At 39.3% G+C, this 24,286-nt stretch overlaps 1 protein-coding gene across 8 annotated transcripts in view; it reads left to right on the plus strand.

Moving 5' to 3' along the window:
* Nucleotides 1–24,286, plus strand: part of DMD (dystrophin) — a 1,141,085-nt gene that overhangs the window by 1,106,361 nt on the left and 10,438 nt on the right. For all 8 annotated transcript variants that reach the window (XM_058829412.1, XM_058829411.1, XM_058829410.1 and 5 more), the window contains 6 exons: nucleotides 1,949–2,014; nucleotides 3,316–3,381; nucleotides 6,493–6,651; nucleotides 13,388–13,631; nucleotides 13,978–14,101; nucleotides 17,924–18,016. In XM_058829412.1, coding sequence (XP_058685395.1) covers nucleotides 1,949–2,014; nucleotides 3,316–3,381; nucleotides 6,493–6,651; nucleotides 13,388–13,631; nucleotides 13,978–14,101; nucleotides 17,924–18,016 — 752 coding nt within the window. The remainder of the gene's footprint in view (nucleotides 1–1,948; nucleotides 2,015–3,315; nucleotides 3,382–6,492; nucleotides 6,652–13,387; nucleotides 13,632–13,977; nucleotides 14,102–17,923; nucleotides 18,017–24,286) is intronic.

Below are 24,286 nucleotides of genomic sequence, written 5' to 3' on the forward strand. Positions count from 1 at the left end.
TGTTGTCTTTTAAAAAATATGTATTTTTATATGTTACACAACTTGGTCACTTTTGAAGTTGCAGCATAACTTCAAGGCAGAAAGGATATATTCATGCAGTCAGGCCTGACTTTTTGCCATGCAGTACTGCAGAAAGAGGCATCTCATTGCCCAGTAGGTCCCAACCAAGTGCTGTCCCAAATGCATGAGCAATGTCGGAGTGAGAGGCACTGAGAGAATGATCCAACTCAAAACTGAAACTACTTTTAACACATATTTCCTAGTCTATGCACAGTATTAGCATCAACATTTGTGTGTGTGTTGAAAACGAGACCTCTTCTTTCATTGATGGCACCGGTTAAGACCAGCTTAACATCCGCTGTGTGACAAAAAATAGGAAAAAATGAGCATAACTGTAATTTATCAGAAGACCATTGTTATCTTGGGCCATGATCCGCTGCTCTAAAGAAATTGCATCCTTTTCCCCTCCCTTCCCTTCACATTTTTACACAGAATGGGATATCAAGTCACAGAGAAGCAGTTTCCCATCCACTGTATTTCTGTTGCACTGAGGAACTCTGTGAAACTGAGTATTTGTCCTCTGGTGTGCTGTAATGCTTGAATATGTGATGAGTAAAAGAGGCCAAAGCTCATTTCAAAGACAAAATGAGATTTGTTATACTTGGCCTATAATGTCTTAGAGAAAAAACTTTGCTGTTCTGTGAGATGAGATATTAATGATGATGAATTGTGTGTATCCAGCATATAGCTATGAATTCAGAAGGATCCTAATCTAGAGCCCTTTGGAGTCTGATTAGAAACCTGGAAGCTGAGAAGTCCTGTAGATTTACAGCAGGATTGTCAAACTCCTAACACAGGAACATTAAAAACCAGAAGATTATTACAGTTTTGGTTTAAAACAAGTAAATGCAAAACTTGCCAGCTTGTGTGATGCAATACAATCAATTTCAGGCAGTCCCAGCCTGAACCACAGTATCCAACAATTCAAAATGGGGAGAAACTCCTTCCTCATTCAGGAGTTCCAGAAGGAGAGTTGGCAGAGATGAAATAAAGGGCAGTTGAAATTCATATTGAAAATATAATTTCTTTCAATTTATAGTTGAAAAGTATAAAATTGCCATACAGTTTGGGAAGCTGCATCACTCTGTTAGTCTGGCACCTCACCACACATAGGTTGGCTAAATCCCACGTTGCAGCAAAGGGTGCCATCTGAACTGCAGAGGCAACATAGTTTAATGTTGATGTTGTCCACAGCTGAGGCTGTAATTGATGAGAAAAGTCCTATGGATTGTTTTCATCAACAGAAAACTGAAGAAGATCCCATGCCATCATTCAGGCAGAAAACCCAACATAATGCAGTGTCCCCCTGTATAACACACTGAGCTACCGCTGAGATTGCAACTTTTGAAAGACAGGCAAAATCATCAGTGTCTGCAGTGTGTTATTAAAGGCTCATTTCAGACATTTTATGCTTCTTGTATTTATTTCTAGTTGCTTGTGGAATAATTCTTAAAGGCTCTTTTAAGTGGGATGTGCTGGAAGCAGACACTGGAGCAGGGTGGGAGGCAGAGGAGAGCTTCCCAGCAGGACTTCAGCAGCCTGTGGAGGGCTACATTTGAAGCAGAAATGCCAATGAAGGAGGCAGGTGTGAAGGGAAAACCAGGGTGAAAGCTCTTCTATAAATCCTTTGGAAAAAGGCTTCTTTGGGAGTTGGTGTGAAGAAGAATCGTGGCAGCAGACGGATTGCAAATGGTCAGAATGCCCAGTGTGGCACCACAAAACTTTGCACCGATGGCTTGAGGAGGCACACACAGCGCCTGGACTTCTAACTTGCTTTTTATCAAAGGTGCCATAAGGCAAAGAGATGTGAGGGTATAGGCATAGCTAAGTGTCTTTTTACTTTTAAGGGGGTATTGTTTGTGATTAATCAGTGTTTTCTGCCTTATAGGCCTGCCTCGTCCCCTCAGCTCTCACACGATGATACTCATTCACGCATTGAACATTATGCTAGCAGGTATGAGACCAGCTGGACATTAGGCAGATCTTTCTCTAAAATTACTTTAAAAAGAAAAAAAGAAGAGCTAGAGGCTACCTGAGCACTTCTTAAAGAAACATAAAATTTGGGGTTTTGCTTTACAGGCTCTGGGATGCAAGAGCATCGTCTGTGGTTGATGCTAACTAGCCCATCCTAACATGCCTATCAGAGAATCTTTGTGGTCAGAATTGGTCTTTAGGTCCCTTGGGGTTCTCATTAAGCTGTACATTCAGTTACTGGTATTTTGATATCAGGACCTGTGGTGATAGGACAAGAGGTAGTATTTTAAACGGAAAGAGGACAAATTCAGACTAGATGTGAGGAAGGAATTTTTGCAGTGAGGATGATGAAGCACTGGGAGCAGGTTGCCCAGAGAGGTGGTAGATGCCCCATCCCTGAAAACATTTAAAGTCAGACTGCACAGGGCTCTGAGCCACCTGTTTGAGTGGAAGATGTCCCTGCTTAGTGCAGAGGGGTTGGACTGGAGACCTTTAAAAGCCCCTTCCAACCCAAACCCATTTATGATTCTGCATAGGGTTTAGTTTTTAATATGGACCCTGATATAACAGTACAAATGAGAAGAGCAGAAACCTCCAAACTGTCTCATGAATCTCAGGTGTCATTAGAATACTAACTCACCTCATGAAATATCACAAACAGGATTTTTTCTTGATTTGGAGGATTAAAGTAGTTATATATCACTGCTTTAGTTAAATTCTCTGCTTTCATACTGCTCCTAAGAATCAACAAGTGGATTATTTGTGCAAATAAGAAAATGTTTTTCCACCAAGAAGGTAAATTTTCAAGGACTGAGGTAGTGAAAAATAGTTATTCTGGCCTCTTTCTCTCCTCCAGTATCACTTGATCAGGAGAGGTGTTTCTGAATTATGCAGGACGTTTAGGAGGGGCTGAGTGTGAAAACTAATGAGAAATGACTGATCCTTACAGTTTTGACAATGATATTGCCAGGTACAAAGCAATTTGTGTAATCCCCTGGCATCTTAAGGCTTTTCTTTGATTTTGGAATTAATTAACAAAGAGAAGTTGGAATAGAACCTCAGAGAAAGAGCTGAAACCTTAGCAGTGAGTTTAGCCAGGCCATTGTAACAATCTTTTGTGATAGCTTATTGCAAAACCTTTTGGTAATCAGCAGCGAGTGTAAATTAATTTGAGTTTCAAATTCATCAGAAACATCACGCTCTTTAATTCTTTCCAGAATGTTAGAACAAAGTTTTTGAAAAACATAATTGGTTTTAATGAGTCTTGGTTTTTTTCCACAGGCTAGCAGAAATGGAGAACACCAATGGTTCTTACCTAAATGACAGTATTTCACCAAATGAGAGCATGTAAGTAGGCTGTTTTCATGGTTTTGACATGTATTTTCTAGGGGAGATTAATAACTTGTAATGAAATTTTCTAGGGCTGAATTTGCATGGCCATGTATCAGATCTGGTTCAATTTAATCATGTGCTCATGTCCTTTAAATTTGTATCATAGTGTTTGGCATGTCCTTTAAATTTGTATCATAGTGTCTGTCATGTCCTTTAAATTTGTATCATAGTGTCTGGATCAATGGTTTATAGCTTAATACCAAATTTATACAACAAATGATTGATACCTTCAAAACTAAAACCACTAATTTATTTCCAAAAATTACTGATGTATTCAGCAAATAATTTCCATATTCAGAATATGGTCATCATCTGATGAATTCTAAGGACAAAGATTCAAAAATCCCCCTTCTATCGTAGTTCAAGCTTAATCATGGTAAAATTGCTGTAAGCTAGAAAATGTTGGTGTGGGAAAAGTGTCACACAAAACATAAGTCAGGCTTTGGTCTAAAATACCTGAAATACATTGCAAGAGTAAGCCAGGAGGGACTGATCATCACTGTGAGATACTAGCAGTAGTAAACTGTAAGTTGGACAGATCAATGACAAGCATTCATTTTATTACTTTAAATGTAGAGTTATAAATAAAAGTTGTGATTTTTAAGAAGCAGTTAAATCTGGTATCTCACTGAAACCCTTTGTGGTTCTCCTCTGATAATATTCTTGGTCTTGTTTATTCTCTGAATAAAAGGACATAGAACTGTGTATAATGTTTCTGAAGACAGCACAGAAGCAGCTATGTCATGGGTGTGTTTGAAAATTTGATATTGGTTCATTAACTGTGTAGGGGAAGCCATAGCATGGATTCTAAATCAATCAGATGTGAAAACCTCAACTTCTCTAAAAACATTTTTAACTATTCTAAATGATCTCATCCTTATCACAGTTTAAGGGATGGGGTTTTTTTAAAATTCAGACAATTAAATTTTAGCAGTCCTTTACAACACAGAATTCTGTCCAATTTTCATTCATTTAAATTGAGATTCCAAATGAATAGCATTTTATGAGGTTGACTGAGCCTGTGAGCTCATGATGTTCTTGGATAGTGGTAAAGCTGTTTCTTTGATTCAAAATAGTTTCTCTTTTGACTTGAAAGGACTGTTGCCTACAATTGTTGCCTTTGAAAGAAAAACCTCTGTAGAACCAAGTACATTGTTTTAATATATTGGTAAATGGGAAAGTTAAAATGTCACCTCAAAGCTAATATTGATGCAATGTCAGTATAGTTTCTTGCAATTAATGAAAACTTTAAACTTTGTTTCCAAGTAGTATGTTCATTTGGTATTATTATGGATAGTAGTAATGCTCTAATAGATGGAATTCTGTGTTGTCTCACTGAAATATTTCAGTGTCCTTGTCACAGAAATCATGCATATACTGTATCTCTTGTATTACACTTTTATTTTACTGTTCAGTTCATTTTTTGATCAATTGGAAGTTGTATTATCATGATTCAATTAGTAAGTTAGCGATCCACTTTGTTCCCCAGTTTGTGCTCTTAAAATGAGAATAGAAATGTGCATTTTGAATTTTGGAAGAAATATTATCCAGATAGATACAAATTGCAGCAAAATCAAAGCTTACCATGAATTCACAACTGCAATTACTTCAGTTTTGCTTGTCATATTATTCTTAAGTATTATTTGTTATTCTTGCAGGGTTTGGATTATTTGGCTGATCAGTACAGGTAGAGTGATAGATGGAAACAAAGAACGCAGGAAATAAAAACACAACATATATATTTATAAATCAAAAAATGTTTCATTATGTAGTGTCACTGCAATGATATATAAAATATCTGCGCAGGCTGAAAATCACACAAAAAGAATATGCTTGTAAAGTGACATTATACTGCAATAGTTATCTCACTTGTTCACTGTTAATTCACTTAACACCCATAAGAGTATTTATAAATGCAAAGCAGTGGTTTGAAGGAAGTCATAGTGTTCCATGAAAAGTATAAATTTAGGAACTGGCAAGCCTCTCCTTTTGTGAAAAATTAATAATTCTCTTTTATGAACTAATGTTAATGCGCTCTACATTGCTTTGGCTCTCCTGCAGTCATAAAATTGCATCATTAACATTTTCAGGAACAAAATGAAAACAAGGAAAATTATAATTTTTGGACCATAGCAGCTGTTCAAAATGCCTGTTAAATTCTGGTTTAGAAGCATAACAGGAAAAAACTCTAGACTGACGAGACTGAATTATTTTGTTCTATGCGATCTCCATCAGCAGTGTCATTTTTATTGAACCTGTCTTATGGTGTCAAGGGAAACCTTTCATGGTTTCTCAGTGACTGCTTGTGTAAGTTGCATTGCTTAGGGCTTGGATTCATCTCCTTAGCACCTAAACCACACCTAAAACAATCTGTGTAGTTCTGGGAGGTGATCGAGGTCTTCAGAATTGTATTTCCTTTTCTCTTCTAGAGATATTTCTGTTTCAGATGCCAGACAGCTTCAGGGGCAATAGAAATAGAGAAGGGGATCATATGTATTAAACAGAATATATTTGTATTCTAACAGTGTACATCACTTTTAAAAAAGTCAAACATATGAGTGGAAGATAACATACTTCCATTATATTAGTTCAGGGTTTGTTTTTTTTTTTGTTTATCTAATTTAGAATGTTATAGAGGAAAAAAAAAGATAAATAAAACACACACTTATTACATAAGGAGAGGTTGTAGGTATGAAAATAAATGCATTGGCCTTGCTTGAATGACCCTTCCACAATGCAGCTCAGACAGCAGAAGATTGTTTTCTTTTTGCAAGTAAATTCCTAGTTGAAGTTTGTCGGGAGAGCTGAAGTTGTCAGCTGTTGCAAAACTTGGCTTTAAGTATCTGAGAAGCAGAGAAGGAGAGAGGTGGTCTCTGCAGAGAAGGAAAATTACCAGAGACTCAGTGAAACAGGTCAGCAGATTTTGCTTTAAGGTGCATCGCTCCTGGTTACAAAGAGTTCAGCAAATCTCTTTGTAAGAAATGAGACTGGGAGTGACTCATCTCCTCGTATTCACTGTGAAGAGAAGGAAGGGAACAGCCTGTTTTATCCTCCTCTGTTTTCCAGTGATGATGAACACTTGTTAATCCAGCACTACTGCCAAAGTCTGAACCAGGAGTCCCCCCTGAGCCAGCCCCGAAGCCCTGCCCAGATCCTGATTTCTCTGGAGAGTGAGGAAAGAGGGGAACTGGAGAGAATCCTCGCAGACCTGGAGGAGGAAAACAGGTGGGTTATACCACCAGCTGCTGAATTTGAAGTAAAATGTCTGCAAAATAATTATGCTGTACAGTTAGATGGAATTCAGTTTGGTAATTTTTTTTGGGATAAAATGAGTTATAAAACTGTATTTTCTTCTGATAAATGAGTAATTTCGTAGTGGGTAAAGGTTGGGTCCTCTTAACTTTCTCTTTCTTTGTTGTTGCTTGTTGCCATTTCTTTAGTCTTTCAATACAAAGTATCGTTTACCACTTCTAACTTCAAATTTAATTGAAGTTATCTTTATTAATCACCATAAAAAAAAACCCAACTGGATACTTAAAGCATCACAGCACTGCAGTCCTCTTTATACTCTGTAATCTTGGGCAAGCAGCACAAAAACCAGAAGATGTTGACCCTGGAAGATTGGTAATTACAACTGTGAATTACCAAAACCAGACTGTAAGATATAGATCATTTAGTTCTACCAAAAAAGCACAGGTTTTTGTGTCTTCTGCTGTCTTCAGCTTTTATAGTGCAGTCTATTGGCATTTTCACAGTGTTTTTTTCTTGCTTCTGTAAGAGCTAGGTGCTTCTTACATTGGGGATTTAATGCACTAATCATTTACCTTGGGCTTGTCAAGGAAATAATGCAAGAGTCGGCAGTGTCACAGATCTCCTCTCCATGTATGTCTTCTTTGGATGGTGCTAATCAATTACAGTGGCTCCATCAGAGACTTTTTATCAGGAGGGCTTCGGAGAATGGAGAAGATGTAGGAAGATGTTTCACACAGAAAGCTGTAGTAAACAAAGCTCTTGCTCAACTGAACAGCAGAGAGATTTTGTTTGAAACAAACCACAACTTCCTACTACATAGCACATAAAGCCCAGGTACTTTCCATAGTGGAGAAAAATCAGTATTTTGAAATAAGACATTATACTTAGCATGTTCAGGACTGTAGCTAAGAAATATCTAGTAGCTAGTATAATACAGATAAGATAGCTTCGTTTTCAGGAGATGGATTTTTTTTTTTTTAAACAGCAATGTATAGTGAATCATGGAAGAAGGGGAAAAAATCATAATGCTTTTCTCTCTGTATACAAAATAAGCTGCTTAGCAGAAAGGAGGGTGACTTTTAAAGCAGACTAGTTTTAGATTAGAAAGGTAGTATATGAAAACGAGTACAATATGGAGCTAGATAGGGAAATAAGCCAAAAAGCCCTTTGGGAGTTCATGCCTTAAATTTCTGCATGGGCTTTATTGAATATAGCTGTTACTGATAAAGGATGGTAAAAGATCTCTGGCAGGAATTACACCTTGAAAATACCTGGTTGGAAGTTTGCCAATCCTGGATTAAGCTAGAGCTGTAGTCTGTGGAGGTTGGTTGTACTACTGGAGGCACCAGTAAATGATGGGATGCCACCACAGGCAGCCTTGCCTTTTGTGGGTGCTCAACACAGCAGGCACAGAGAGCTCTGTCTCTCTCTCACAGCATGGAGGTCACACTGCTCTGATTTTCATTGATTAAGACAAAATCATTACTTTTGTCTCTGCCATCCACTACAAATAACTTGTGCATAAAATGTGAGATAGTTGCTGAAAAGTGAACAAGTTCTTGTTGTCCTGGTTGCTTGTCACAGACAGATAACCATGATTTTATGGATGATACACTGATTCCTGTTTAGAAAAACAAGCTCTTCAGACAGGATCAGTCAGGAGGCATTCATGTAACTTACCTACTTTTGAAAACAGTCTTATCCCTTTCGATTTCTATTTCCTAGTTCTCCTCCACCAAGTTTGCGCAAACTTTTCTTGGCTGTGCCAAAGGTAATCAGCAGCCTAACACCTAATTCCTTCTGTGAACCTGGTTCCAGTGTGTGAGCACATCTTCCTTCCCATGCATATCCTAAAACATCCTCCATGTAAACTTTTGTTACTGCCTCAGATGAAGCCGTTCCTTTGTTCCTGGGGTGCATCTCCTTGCCACTGCTGAGCAGGATGTAGAGCCCTCTCCTGCCTGGGTTGACACAGCTCCTGGTGCATACACTTGTGATAACTTCTGGTAACTCAGGTTTAGCTCTCTCTGCTGTGTCCTGTACACTTTTACAGTAAGAGTCAGGGCACGTTCCGTCACTTCTCAGCAGCTCCCAGGAAAGCAGCCACAAGTGATGCCTCAAGTATTAAGTACCAAGAAGAGGCAGTGCTGTGATACTGGGAGCACCTCATTGTCATTTCTCTTTTTCTTCTGCTCTCCACAGTTACCTGCTTTTCAAAAAAGCCCTTTTCTCTTTTGCTTTGTCTCTTTCAAGCTGTTGATTGAATTCTGACCTCCATTTGAGTTTCAGCTGCAGTTTCTGGCCTCCCAAATATTTCCATCTTGACTTATTACTTATATAAAAAACATTCTTTGAAATTGTAATTCTAAGGTTTTGCTTTTGGGAAGTTTAAAAGCTCTGTTGCCTATTTTGAATTCTTCTGAAATGCATTCTCTAACTTACAAACTAACCTAGCTGTGACGTGGTTCTGACTGGGGTTTTGTCAGTTCCAAGGACCTCTTGTTAGATATTCATTATTTATCTGCTAGCATTTTAAGACCTTGGTGCTTCTGTAGCTTGTAAGTATGACTTCCTTAAATAATGTATGGCTAAGATTTGACTGCTAAATAATTTATATTTGTTAAAATGTGAGCATTTTAGAGAATATTTTCAATGGCTGAAAATGTTTTATTTGAGTTTTAGGTCTTCAGGCTTATGCTGAGTTTTGCATCACATGGAATATTGTGATAAGACCATTTCTGTATTCAATAGACAAAAAGCAATCTTGCTATTGAAGGCATTATTACTGTATTGCAATATAAAAGAAAAATCCAATTATAAAACCCTCTCAAAAACTATTTCCTCAAGAGTGAATGTATTTCAGGGAGAGCAAAGACAAGTTTTTGTTGTCCATCTAAAGGCAATAAATTACATAGCTTACACAATAGGATAGGTAATAGTGACCAGGATGTACTGTAGTGGCATTAAATAGAAAGCATGTGGTTCTGCAGTGACGGGGTCAAAACTTTTTGCAAATAATTAAAATACCTTCCTGCTATTTTAATGAGCCAGGAGAGTGGATGCTTGCTAATATTTTAGTTGAACTGAGGTCTTGGATGTAAGAGGGAGGCTTCTCTCATGTTCTCTCCTCTTCTTCCCAGCACTGAGCTGTCCTGCAACAAGAACCAAGTAAATGAGATCTCCAGCCAGAGCTATTTGCCATTCCTTTGCTTTTCCTGACTTGCAGTGGGAGTGCAGTGGGCTGTGTGCCACCATAGAAAGCACTGACACCCTGAATCTCAAAGCTGCCCTGTTTCGGTGTTCCTTCAAATCTGAAGAATGATGAATGGCCTCCTCACATAAGTTCCTTCTGTACAGTTACCAACAGCAAGAAAGTGATGCATTTCTAAACATGCTGTGGCTCCTTTTGGTATTTGTTTTGGCATTGAAGAAAGGAAACTAGATTCTTCTGAGTGTGAAGCATCCTGAGTAAACACTGTCACTCTAGTGAGGTACAGGGGGTAGGTGGTTCAGCTACCATTCAGTGTTTCTTCAGACCACTGATTTTCTGTAGGGAGATGAGAAATAACATGAATTCACAAATTCTCAATTGCCTTTGAGAGGACTACTCAGCAAACAGAGTCCACTAAGATTTCAGTCACCAGGCAATTAATGCTGTCAGTGATAGATGTGATTAATAATTCATGAGCTCTTTACTACTCAGTTCTGTACAGCTGCATAAATCAAGGTTACACTGCATGCTTCCTATGTTACTTTTCTTCACAAATGCCTCAAAGAGTTGCAAGCATTGTAAATGGAATATATGGGGTTTTTTTGAATATTCTCTTACTGAAGAAGGGTTCATTTTCCCAGTGATGAGTACATGCAGCAAAACAAATTGTTTGTTTGTGACAGCCAGGTATCAAAGTCACCCAGCCAGAGCTGTGGTGGAGGAAGGTGAGGTTTCCATGTACTGCCTGTGCTTGTTCAGTTGCATTCATTTAGAGAGGAGCATGTTTGTATCTCCCCTTTCTCTTATGTCCCATTTTATGGAGAAAGTGTCAGAGTGCCCCTCCTCAGGACCCTGAGGGCTGTGGGCAGTGTCTTGGGTGCCTGGCTCACAGCAGCAGTCCTTTTCACCACACAGCTTAAAACTGTTCCAGGGGAAAGAATAAGAGCCTTTTGTTCTCTCTTAGGATATTCTTACAGCAGTTTTCAAATTCTTTCCTTCTTTTTTAATTTTCAGCTTTTTTCCCTTGTGTTAATACACCTTTTCATTGCTATATGTTTAGATCCCAGTTATGATATTATTGATTGTGTGCACTGCACATCACTCTTATGGCTCTGAAGCTACAATGAATCTCAGTTCTCTGGATGGAGGACTGTGCAGCTGGACTGAAAAGGTGCTGCTAGAAAACTCAGTAACACAGGTGCACTGGGAAAACCCACATGCATCCTTCAAAATTACATTCCTTTGTTCCAACAGTATTACAGTATTTAATTACAGAACTCCCAACAAGACTCTGGTTGGAAAATAAGCAATATCTTTTACATGATTTTTTTTTTCTATAAACTTCCAGAAAGATTTTTTTTTTTTTATTATTATTATTTTTATCATACATGACAGGGTTTTAATCTGAATTGCTTTCTGGTCCTTTCTTGTATTTTAGTACCACCATTACTGGAAGGACTTCTCTGTATTGATAGAGGTGATAATTGTAGATTTCTTTGTAGCAAGGTAATGGATAATGTCGTTAGTATGACCAAGTGCATTTATTTAGTTTCCCTTAGGGTGATGTTTTATCCTTTGCTTTACAGCACTTCAAACTTTAGAGTCTGCTGTTTGTAGAGCATTGCTTGTATTGTGCATCTGGGCAGTTCCTCATCATGATCATTCCTGTATCAGCTTTAGTCAGCAATAACACTATGTGTGATGAACATGCTGTCATGTTCATTCCTATTCCCTTTTGTATTTTTATTAATTATTCACCAGTTTGTTCAGCTAGAAGTATCAGAAGACATAAAGTCAGGTGGAAGACATAACTTACGTGACAATATCTATTCCCAGTATAGATAGCCCTTTTTTTTTCCTAGAAAATTTTCATGAACTTGAAACTCTGTATTTCATTAAAACAAAAAACTTCTTTGGAAAAAAGAACAAACAACTCTCTAGAGTTGTCCCTCTTTGTGTGGGTTTTAGGGAAAGAAATCTTGAATTTTGGAACAGCCTGAAGTTAAAAATTATTAGCCCTTGTTTTTTAATAATTTAAAATTTCTGAAGAGGATGGATCATATAGGTCAGACATCCCTTAGGGATTGTGTTGGGAGGGGTGCCATAGTCCCAGGTTAGGACATGTCCATCATGCAGCTGCTGAGGAGCACAGGGACCTTTGAGGAACAGTCAGTGGCTTGTCTTTGTCCTTGGCATTGCTTTCTCACCCATGTGAAATGATGCATCCTGCTTTAATTCTGGTTACAATAATGTTCTTTTAGAAGTGTTTTTTTTGGGAGGTTTCCGAGGTGCTGTTAAGCTTCCAGACCAAACTGTCAGAATGTGTTGTGGTTTGCAGGCAGAACTGGCAAAAGGTGTCTGTTCTCACAACCTCAAATAAGAGCGAGTTGGAAAAAGTAAAATCTGGGTCAGTGCTTGTGATGAGTAAGCAGTTACCAGAGTGTTGAGCTGTTTTCCCCCCTCTGGGAAACTGTAAAAGAACATCACAGCAACAAAATCCCAGTGCAGTTTGTTAGGCCTCCCTTGCCTATGAAGTTTCTGCTACAAGTTACTATTTTTGCAGTTTTGGATTGTTATGTTCAACGAGGTTTTAGTTTCCTACCTTCTGTGCTTCCCCTGCTTCTGTGCTTTCCTGTGCTTTCCCTGCTTGGTAGATTTTTTTATTTTTTTTTTTTAATGTGGAACACAATAGATCATATTAATCTATGGAATGTTTCATTGAAGTAAAATTGGAGTTTATGAAATAAAAGAACGAGCTTAGCAGTGCCATAAAGGTGCAGTAGACAGTAGCACTCCAAGCAGGACAAAGATGGAAATTACAGCCCCAAAAGTCAGTGTAGTTCAGTTTAACAGACTGGGTCGCTAATTCTCATCTTCAGTTGATAATTTTAGCCCTAGGCTGGAAGTGCATTTGCAGATCTGAAGAGAGCAGAGTGATATGACCTGACTGACGGCCAAGTTCTGTGTTTTCCTCTGACTTTTTGTGTGGCTGCCCCTCTGAGGTTTCTCATCTGTGAAGCAGATCAGCCAGCCAGGTGGCATCCACTTTGGTTTAGTGTTTGTGAGGTGCTGTGATTACCCTGAGTCCTCCTTTAGCACTAATGCCTCCTCAGGTGTAGCCATGTGTGGAATGGAGCTGGCAGTCCCACGTCTGCTGGGAAGGATAAGGCACAGGAAGCTGAGGGAGGGCTGAGCCCAGGACCCTGGCTTCGGGAGGGTGTCTGGAGCCTCCTGCATGAGGTGCCCTGGGAGGGAATCAGCTGTGAGTTCTGGTGATGCCAAGAGCCTTCAGGCAGATTGAATCACAGATCCCTCTAATCCAGACCGTGCGGATCTGCAGGGAGTAAACCCACAGGTGATGGCTTCAGGACAGGGAAAGGCAGTTGGTGCAGGTGAGCCCTGAGAAGTGAGACACATCACAGCACACCAGAGGAGGTGTCTGGTCACTGCCCCTTGCAGAGGCCATAAAGCTTTTTCCCCCTTGTCACTTGCCAACAGGAACCTGCAGGCAGAGTACGACCGCTTGAAGCAGCAGCATGACCACAAGGGTCTGTCTCCACTGCCGTCCCCGCCGGAGATGATGCCGGTTTCTCCGCAGAGCCCCCGGGATGCTGAGCTCATTGCAGAGGCCAAGCTGCTTCGCCAGCACAAGGGCCGCCTGGAAGCCAGGATGCAGATCCTGGAGGATCACAACAAACAGCTGGAATCGCAGCTGCACAGGCTGAGGCAGCTGCTGGAGCAGGTGAGTCCTCAGGCATTTCTTCTAGGTCTCTGAAGAGTAATTTTCCAAACAGGGTGTGAAGCGTCATCAATAACAAGAACATACCAAGAAATCATATCTGTAGAGGCGAGTCAGAGAAAGGTACAAAATTGTTTTACAGGCTGCAAGTGAGAATGTGGAATCAGGTTTCAGTGTTCTCATTTAGTTTTCTTGCTTGTTTTATTCAGAATTAAAATGCACTGGTTGCATGGATGAGTTTACTTAAAAACAGACTGAAAATTGTGTGTATTCATGGAATAAATAAAAATTAGAGATATAAAGTAGTGAGCTGTTAATAGCAATGTCTTACTTTTTTCTTTCATTTCAGCCACAGGCAGATGCCAAGGTGAATGGTACAACACTGTCATCTCCTTCTACCTCTTTGCAGAGGTCAGGCAGCAGTCAGCCAATGCTTCTTCGTGTAGTTGGCAGCCAGACTTCGGAAACCATGGGTAAGATAATGAAGCTTAGGTTGTCACAAAAAATTATTATGTCCCATTTCCCAGAAAAAAAATCCTTAAAGACAGAAAACACTTTTCCGTTTAGTTCAAATGAAATGAGGTAGACATTTGCAATGATCTTCAATGTCATCTGGCTTTTTACACTTTGCATCTTCACTATGATTCAGGCTTTGCTTTTGATTGTGATGCACACAGTAGCTTGGATATTTTGATATTAAACACAAAACACAGCCAGGGCTTGACTGCTGAAAACAAATGCTGCTGAAAAGCTAACTATTCTGTTCAATCTGACTTTCAGTTATTAAGCATGACATGACTGATTTAAATGTACATAATATTAATTATGGCTAAGAGACTAAATGTATGATTAGTCATCCCCACATTAAATGATGTGATCTTATTTTTAATACGTTGTGGCTCAATCAGTAGGATGGAGCTGTCACTCACAGGCAGTGCTCATCTAGTGGCTTTTCTAAGTATCACATCAGATGTGATAATGAACATCATAAGAGCTGTGGAGTAAGGTTAAATAATAATATTCTGTAGCTGGAGGTTGGAATTATTATTTTGGTGCTTTTAGTAACTGCCATGTGGTACTTTGCAAATTTCCTGTCTGTTACATAATTAGTAAGTATTTATTACCAAGTGGCAAGGATTTTCAGCTAGTAAAAAAGCAATCAATCTTTTCAGCATCTTTAAGCAAATGCACTTATATTAGTTCAACAAGATGATGTTTCAAGTCTGATGATAATATTCAGCTTCATACAGAGAAATTTATTTTATGTATATTAGTGAGAAGCTTAAGTGAGAGCTTTTCTTTCCACTGCTGTTAGTGACAGTGTCAATGAGAGTGAGAAATTTAATGGGAGAGCACATTCTGCTGTGTCTGAAGTGCTTTGTGGTGGGAAATGCAGCTTTTGGGGGGACTTTTTCTTCCATTCCAAGTGTAAGCAATAATTTCAGCCTATGACAGTATCAAACAAGATGGGTTCTGTGCAATCTGCAATAAAAAATGTGAAATAAATAGTACCTGTAGAAATGCTGAAGTTGAAATCCTGTGAGTGAAAGTACAATCACAGGTAACAGGAATTTATGGAAAAAATAAAAATGGACCTTTCATTAATCATGTTACCAGTGGGGAAATATTTTGCTATGTATGCTATACATAGAGTAGATAAAATGTATTAATAGTGGTGTAATTTCCATCAGCTTTCTAGAGAAATTTCATTAATTTCATCACATAAAATACATGAATTAAAATACAGTTAAAAGAAAAGATAGGAGGACAGTATTTCCCAGTATTTCTTATAGTTTTATATTTTATATTTCATTCTTTAGTGGGACAAAATACAAAAATTTACTTCTCAAATAATATAAAATTACTCCCATTTACCTCATGAGACTGGAATGAATTGATTAACATGATAGAGTCATATAAGCTGCTAAAACTTTTTAAAGCAAATGTTTAGACGTAACTTGATTTTATTTGATTGGTTTGATTGAGCCAGTATGTGGGAGGACAGCGAGCTGTTATCAGTGGGATCGTACTGAGAGTCAGCAGAGCCACACTGTTGGCAGCAGGGAATGGAGCTTATAAAAAGAATTACTAACTGGGCTAACAAACCGCAACTAATTCAGTTTGTCAAGTGTCCTTTCACACCAGAAAGCTTTGCTTGCTAGGCTCAGGGTTTTCTGAAACACAGCTTAAAATACTCTTGAATTGTGAGGAGAGCCAGAGTGGTGTTGTAAATAATGCTCCCATGCAGCAACCATGTGCCCAGGAATGAGGGAGCTATGATTTTTGAGAAAATACTGAGGATCTCTAGGTGTCTCAGGCAATGAGGCAAGGTAGTGGTAGCTTTTATATGTTCTTCTCTTTAAAATTAGACTTTTGCTGTTTTTTCACTTGAAAACCCACTGTACTTTTGTCTTTCTGCTTTCCCAAGGAGAGATTGCTATGAAAGGTGTTGCACCAGCAGTGCTCTGGTAAAAGCAGTGACCCACTCAAACCCTCATTTACAAACTGAACTCATTCCTTGTTAACTTGAAGGACACCTGGGCAAGTGGAAAAGTTCTGCCTTTCTCCTCATGGAGTCCCAGTGGGCAAGTCCTTATCCTTGGCCTTTTTCCCCCCAGCAGGGTACAAGCTGAGGAGGTTGTATGAGGCAAGAGGCAAGGTTACGAGTGCTCAGAAAAAATCATCCAAATGAGGAAAAAATGTAAAATAATTTATTATTAAAATTAATTTATTATTTCATTTAAAAATCATTTTGAATAAAAAATACAACATTTTTGAGTGTTGGCAGTTCAGCTTGCATCAGCACTTGTGAGGACATTTGGAAATTGGTACCTGTCTTCAGGTCTGGACCAGGACAGCAGAACCACTGCCTTTTCATTGTGACCTTTAAGGCCAGGAGGCTTTCTTCAGGCTGATAAAATTCTCAGCCTGGGTAGAAGCAGCGAGCTCTCTCTCTGAGTTTTCACCTTGACATTCAGCAAGGTCTGCAAGGACACTGCTTTTGCTGAGACACCTCTGTCAATGCAATGCCTGATGTGAAAGTAACTCATGGTGTGAGTTGATTTGTGTGAACCCAGCACCACTGGAAAGCTGAACACGCTGCAAGCAGCCTCAGCAACTATTTTTAGACAGTTAATGGAATAAAAGAAGCTGATACAAAGACCATCATTTATATGAATTAAGTGCTTCTTGCAGACACTCTATCCCACTTCTTGTGCTGGAGTGGGAGGAATCACTCTTGGTCAGAAATAACTCTTGTTAAACTCCTGGCTTAAATATAGGTAGCCCTGAAATACTCCTTTCATATCCCTTTTTCTAGGTTTTTCACTAGCATGGAGCACCTCGACGTTTAACAAATGTAAATGTTAACAGAAAATCAGACAGTTTTCTACTCAAACAGGGCAAGACATGTTAGAATAAAGGATCATTAAGTCATTTTCATAAGAAGTGTGTAACTCAGTTATTACAGCAGGCAAAATTGCTTTTGTGTTCTACTAGAGATAAAAGACATCTAGTAAAAAAGGAGAATCTCACTCAGTATATCCTTTAGGTGTATTCTTTTCCCAGATGCTTATTTATATTGGAGGCTAGGATCTGCATTAAAAACAACATATGGATTTTAGTTATATGCAACCACGAGCAAAAAAACATCCAGTAAAAATAAAATGTATTGAATTTCCCATTAAGCCACTGCCCTATAATCAGGTTATAGAAATTATTCAGTGGGAGAAATGTATTTTGCTTTATTAAACTGCTGCTAAACCCTTTTACAGTACAATTGAGTGTTCTTGGAGCGCCAATCTGATGCAATTAAACTGTCAGAAATATTAATACTGATGCAGATGAGAATCTGGGTTTCTACTCATTTGCACAGCTAGGCAAAGCAGTGCCAACATGAACCCAGCACTATTAGAAAGCTGCTCAACAGCAGCACTCACAACAGCAATTTCTTTTTCCATTAATAGAATAAGAGAAGCTGAAACGACGAGTGTCATTTATGGAACTAGATGTTCCTAGCAGACATTTTACCCTACTTCTTTTACCAGAGTCGATTATTTCTTAAATCCCTTTTTGCAAATTAAAATAGTGTTAATTGTCTCAAAATCCTCATTTAATTTTCCTTAATGCCTTATAAAGAAAGACAACGGTAACAGTCAACAAAATTCACCTTTGAAATTTTTATTGTACACTAAGCAGAAAATGTGTCTGAGTGAACAGCCCTAGCTTTGGGGATGAGTTGGACAATAAAACTGTTAGCACAGGCTCTCATGCAGAGGTGTGGATTTGCTTTGCAGGTGAGGATGAGCTGCTCAGCCCTCCCCAGGACACAAGCACAGGTTTGGAGGAAGTGATGGAGCAGCTCAACAACTCCTTCCCCAGCTCCAGAGGTGAGCTCTGCTGCCTGTGGCAGATGAGAGGGAAGAAGATAAAAGTGTTTTCTGTTCCTTGATGTTTTCAGGGGGTTGGGTTTTGGTATCAGGCTTTTTGCTGCTCTTTGTTTTCATTTTAACAATAGCTGTAGAGAAACCTGTCTTGTTTAGAGTGGAGGAGCAGCCTATTCCTCCTTACCTTAAGCTATCTCCACAGGTAGTCCTTGCTGATATGTGGATGAAACAATGTCTTTGTGAGACTCTTTCTTCCCCAAGCATTTTCTTTGCTTCCTTTTGCCATGTTTCTTTTTTCACAGCTTTCCTTCTTTTCAGTTGATGCCCTTGTTGATTTATTTTTTTAATATATGTCTTAGCACATTTTCTTTCTGTCCTTATGCTTCTCCAAGACTGTGGTTTGAAATAATATTAGAGTTCAAAGTCAAAATTCTCAACCATGTAGCGCTCAGGTCCAGAGGGATGGAGGAAAAACGAGTGGGGTGCTTGTTTGTGCAGCACAGGCACATACAGCCACATGTTCATACAGCCACAGCCTTTCTTTCAGTGTTTCCATTTCTCTCATTCCTGTTGTTTGCTAAAAATAGGCATTTGTATTTCCAGGATTTATTTGCCCAACCTTTTTTCATTGAAGTTATTTTCTGAGCCCAGAAGAAAATACTCTGCTGCCAAGAAAAATGGCTAAGGTTCCTAGCAGGAGATGGGAAGTTTGGGATATTGGCTGTTGCTGTGAAAGGAGGCTCAGTCATGAACCTTCTTGGCAAGAGAAAGCCTCAGTACTGCCAGCCTGATAAGTGGATTTCAGGGGGCATAGACTTCCTGCAGGGCCCTCGCACAAGTTTCGCACATCACCCAGAGATTCTTTCGGAGATAAATGCTTTAACCATTGTACTGAACTTTCAGTGGAGTCAGGTTTTCTCCATCCTTGGCTTTCAAAGCAAGTTCAGCTCTCACCAGAAACCATTTGTGAGCAGTGGGATAAAAGTCAATATAAACTGTATAAGGTCTCATGCTATAGGTCAAAAGATGGAATAATTTAGAAAGATCTCATTGAATAAATTATAATACAATAAATTTCCAACTGCGCTCAGCTCCACCTCAACATTACATAAAAAAGTCATATGTCCAGCCCTCATTTTGCCTAGATAAATGCTATGAGAGACAACAGATGAAAAGTCTTTCTAATATTGTTATGTAGATTAAAATGGACTTCTTTTTAAAGTTGCTGTGTACACAAGGTTACAACAGACAATGTTTTCTTATTAGTGACCATCATTAGTGTAATATGTTGAATGTAGTTCTTGCACAGTCACAAGTGTCTAGATGTATGTATCCCATGTGTAAAAATATTTAGCAATTGTGATATCTAATTTGTATTCATAGGGGATGACACTGGCAGTGTTTCTTTTTAAAAACAAGCTTAGTTTTCTGTGAAATAGGAGCAATTTATGAAATGAAATTTAATGAGATATTTGAAATAGAGTGGTTCATTTCCTGTGTAGAATAAATAGGTAGAGGTCAGTCTGTTAGACATCACCTTCTGCTCACTGAGAATAGCAAATGTATTTTTATCTTGTTAGTGAAAAATAAAAAGCTTCATGAAACAAACTGAGAATATAAAATTTAGTAGGATAAAGAACTAAAATTGATAAGCTCAGATAACATTTTAATATTTTGAATTAAGCTGTAGCTTCAGATTTTCGTTCTCACAGTGCAAAATGTGGTCATTCAGCTAGAGAGAAAGCATGCATTCCCTTATTTTGTTTCTTCATTCAGCAAGTGTGTTGAAAAGATAGTAGACGATCACAAGCATCCACAAAAGGTATTGCAGCTTATGTACTTCCCTGTCGGACTAGCAGCCATGGAGAACAGAAATACTCTTTAGCTGGATGGAGGGATGTGGGAGAGGAGGGGGCACAGCCTTGGACATGAGTCCCCCTCAGCCAAGCCTCGAGAGGAGCTCCTGGTGCAGGAACAGGCACAGCCCAGCAGAGCCAAGCTTCCCATGGGACTTTGCTTTTAGGTCTTGGCCAAGGCACTGCCAGGCTGAGCCAGAATCTGCATCTTCCCCTTTCTTGGGTTACACAAAAAGATTAGTCCAGCTGGGAAGGAAACTTCTTCCGTTTTTTGGGAATTGTACCAGGTTTTGGCTAAAGAGATTAGGACTTCAATTATGTTTCTCTGTTCTGCATATATCTTTTGATGTATTTGCATGAATGCCAGGTTAGTGTAATTCCTTTTGGCTGAGGTATAGGAATGGTCAGGCTCTCTGTAAGAAATAGTTTGTCCTACAGCCAGTGCAAATGGCTTTCCATTCATTGGTTGGTAGAGGCTGCTGAGAGCTTATGTAAAGTTCTGTTACTGAAGTTTTCTTCTATTCCCTATTTAATAATTCATTTATATTCAACTGTGTACACAAAGTTTGCATCCCACATCTGATGTGCTGCAGCCTCATGTAGACTTTCAGTGTGACATGAAAGATGCTGTGGCCAGATTCCACAGCCATCAGAAAACTCTGATTTAAAATTTTCAAGACTGCAGGAAAAAGAAAAGGAGGCAGAGTTGATTGGTCTCAACAAACTACTGAATCAAGAATCTTTTTGCTGTTGAGAGGTGTAATCTGTATCTCAGATTTCTAATCTTTAACAGAAGATCAAAGTGCAGCTGCAGAAGAGTGAGAGCAGTTTGGCAAAGCAGCCTGAGAAGAGGGCATAGCGTTAAGGACTTGGGCATGGTGAAAGTGAAATTTTGTTTCTTTCCGGTACAAGTTGCATTGAAACTCAGGTTACAGGTGTGAACAGCTACCTCAAGTAGGTCTTCAGTAAACAGAAGAATAAACCCAAACAAGCAATAGCATGTATCTATAAACAATACTTTTTTGTTATATTGATTCTTATTAAGTAGAACTGAAAAATTGTCAGATACCAGAAATGCAGTCATCCCAGTCTGCCATTCAGAAATAGGGTGTGATACAGGAGCTGAGGGAGCTGGGGTTGTTTACCCTGGAGAAAAGGAGGCTCAGGGGAGACCTTACCACTCTACAAGTACCTGAAAGGAGGTTGAAGCAAGGTGAGGATTGGTTTGTTCTCCCAAGTGTCAAGGGGTAGGACAAGGTGAAATGGCCTTAAGTTGTGCTAGGAGAGGTTTAAATTGGATATTAGGGAAAATTTCTTCAGGAGTGGGTTCTCTAGCATTAGAACAGGCTACCCAAGTGTTGAACCAACAGGCATGGATGTATTTAAAAGACATGTAGATGTAGTACCTGGGGACTTGGTTTGGTGAGGGACTCAGCAATGCTGGGCTAACAGTTTGACTTAATGGTCTTAAAGATCCTTTCCAACCTTAATGATTTTATAAAATATTTTCTTTGTGGCCTGTAAAAATAAGCATGTTAGATTTCAAGCTAAATATCAGCGTGTCACAGCATAGGGAGTGGCAGGCATTTTGAATCAGGGACATAATTCTGGGTGTCTTATTGCCATTAGAATAACAACTTAGAGGAGTTCAGGGCTGAACAAGCAGTGAAGAGAGAGAAGGACTGAATTTCTGTGCTTGGCTGCACAGATGTGTAATTGAGCATCACAAACATATTTAGCCTAAATATTGTCAAAAGCACCTGAAGAGTAAGACTTGCTCAGATTGGGAAATAGTTTACTAAAGCAAGTAGTGGCTCTTATTTTGGAGTTCTGAAACAAGGCAATTAAAAGCAATAGTAATTGTCACTCACCTGGAGATAGATTCCTTAAGATTACATTTTCAAGCTTTTGCAGCACAAAGTTGTTTTTAAGAGGGCATCAAGGCTTCATAGCATCATTTTGAATGTATTTTAGAGAAGCAAGTGTGAAACAGATTGTGTCATAGACCTGCACAAGCAGACCTCAGATGCAACAACTTATACCTTTTATAGGGTACCATTTCATTTGTTTGTTTCTTCAGTTTAACCTTTTGGCAGTTCTTGGCATTTCCTAAGGAGAACAGGAGTTTCCTGCTCCTTGCACAGTTGGCTGTTGGTGCCGAAAGCTGTTTCATTTCTGGAGAGAGAAATTCTGCTGAATACCTGATGATTTCTGTCCTTAAGGAATTTTTATTTCCTTTTAATCTAAAAGGTTTCCCATCCACTCCTCTTTTACTTTGCTGCTCCCAGCAAATTCACAACTGCTGCAGCTGCTTCAAACAGCTGCTGTGCTAACTCAAAACAGATGTCAAAGCCAGAGGTCTGACATTTAGTGGAAATCTACCATTAAATGCCACCACAGTGGTTTATTTGACCCTGCTCAATAATGGGCCACAGAGGAAAACATTTTCACGCTGTATTTGTGCCCAAACTACTAAATCTCCAGGGAATTGGTTCACAGTTAGAAAGTAAGATTGGCAGGCCAGTATTTTCAATGCCAGATTCATCTCTCCTGTAGCACTGAGGATGAACAAGCTACATCACTTCAGGTGGCTCTCATGGTGGACCAGGCTGAGTTTTGCAGTTATGGTTTCATGGCAAATGCTTTCTGTGAATAAAACTCAGAGAGGTATTTAGGGGCAGAAATTCTTAGACTAACAAGCTGGTGAGAGACCTTCACAGATTTGCAATGCTGGGCCCCTGCTGGGAGATAATGAAGAAGTGGGAGCCAAAACTGGTTAGAAATGAGGCCATGATGGCTTAAAAGAGCTAAGAGGCCATGACATAATGTGAGAACATTTGGACAGCAACTGGTCCTCACAATTTCATATGCTTAACACAGTTGTGGTGTGGTGCAGTGAAATTGCAAGACCCCACAGCAATAAATGAATGGAACTAAGAATAGCACCCTTTTTTAGGAGGGCTTTTTTTTTATCTCAGTCACATTAAAAGACACCAGTCACATTGTCTCTTCTCACTTGTGCATCAGCCAGGCTCTGTCATGAATGGGACTAACATCCTAACTGGAACTAGCAACTTTCAGCACTACAAATAATGCAGTTTCTCTTATTCTGACAGCAGAATGTCTCATGATACCCTGGGGTTACTGTTCTGTGGAGTATTCTGGAAATACTCTTCCATTTGAGATGGCCTGGCCTCTCCTGGACTGTGTCACCTTCTCTGTGCTGTGGTCCTGCATCCCACCACAGTGAGCCCAGGTGGCTGAGAGCCCTTCTTGCTCCCCTTTTGCATAACAGAACTGATCTGGCTGAGCTTCACTGCAGATGGGACAGTGGTGGGGTGGACTAGGTCTTCCCTGTTTTATAATGCCCAGTTCTGGTGCAAGCTGAGAATATGGTAATGAATTTAATAAAACTTCAACAGATTTTTTTTGTTGTTGTTTTGAGAAAAAAGGCTCTTTTCAGACCCAGATGTTCCCTTTTGTGCTGCCTGTCCCTTTCCTAAGCTCAGTGAGAGGGGCAGTGCAGTGGTTGCTTTGTGCTCTCTGTTTTGACATGGATCTGCAGAGAAGTTTTTGGTGGTGCCTTTGCTTTCAGGTCTGATGTGGTCACTTGCTGTGTACCTTTGCTGTGATGCAATGCCACGTCACTTTCCAAAAAAAAAAAAAAAAGAAAATAAAAACTTCTATTTTGTAAGGGCAGGAAATGTTGATTTGAGCAGAAATAATAGATAATTAAGCACCCACGGATTGCGTATCAGTATTTTGATGCCTTACAGAACACAAATTTTCAGAACTGCGGCAATACAGGCAATCTTCTTCCTCTGCAATTTATGCCAAACCATACTCCTTGCCTTAAAACTTAGAAACACACATTCATTCATATGCAAAGAGGAAAATAACGTAAAATCCATTAAACCCTTTTTAATCTTCCTCCAGAAGAAATTAGCTGTTGCTGTAGCAGCATGGATCTTTGCTGCATTTAACAAATTCTAGGGCTGATTACTCACCACAGACTGTCCTCACCAGCTGTTTCGTGTGGTGCTGAGCTACCCCAGTTTACCTTCAAATGCATTCATTTTCAAGCAGAATCCAGTCTGTCTCATGTAGATTTAAATTAAACACTGTGTAGCTGCAGTTGTAGGTGCTTGTGGAGAAAGGAAGGCATTTCTTAAGACCTCCAGTATTTTGCTTGTAGGCAGTTCCTTTTCTCTTCCTGACCCAAGCTAATTTCCTGCTGGGTCCCATTCCTGCCCCAGGACTCTTTCAAACCAATCTGTACTATGCTGCAGTTTCTGGAATCCTTAAGCTGACCTAATCCCTGGGGCTATTCCTCAGAAAAAGACCAAGGTATGCAATATTTTTCCAAGGACTTCCTGCTACATGGTTGATATTGGTGAGATATTCTCATCTCCCCTTT

The sequence above is a fragment of the Poecile atricapillus genome, chromosome 1, assembly GCF_030490865.1.
Source record: "Poecile atricapillus isolate bPoeAtr1 chromosome 1, bPoeAtr1.hap1, whole genome shotgun sequence".
Lineage (NCBI taxonomy): Eukaryota > Metazoa > Chordata > Aves > Passeriformes > Paridae > Poecile > Poecile atricapillus.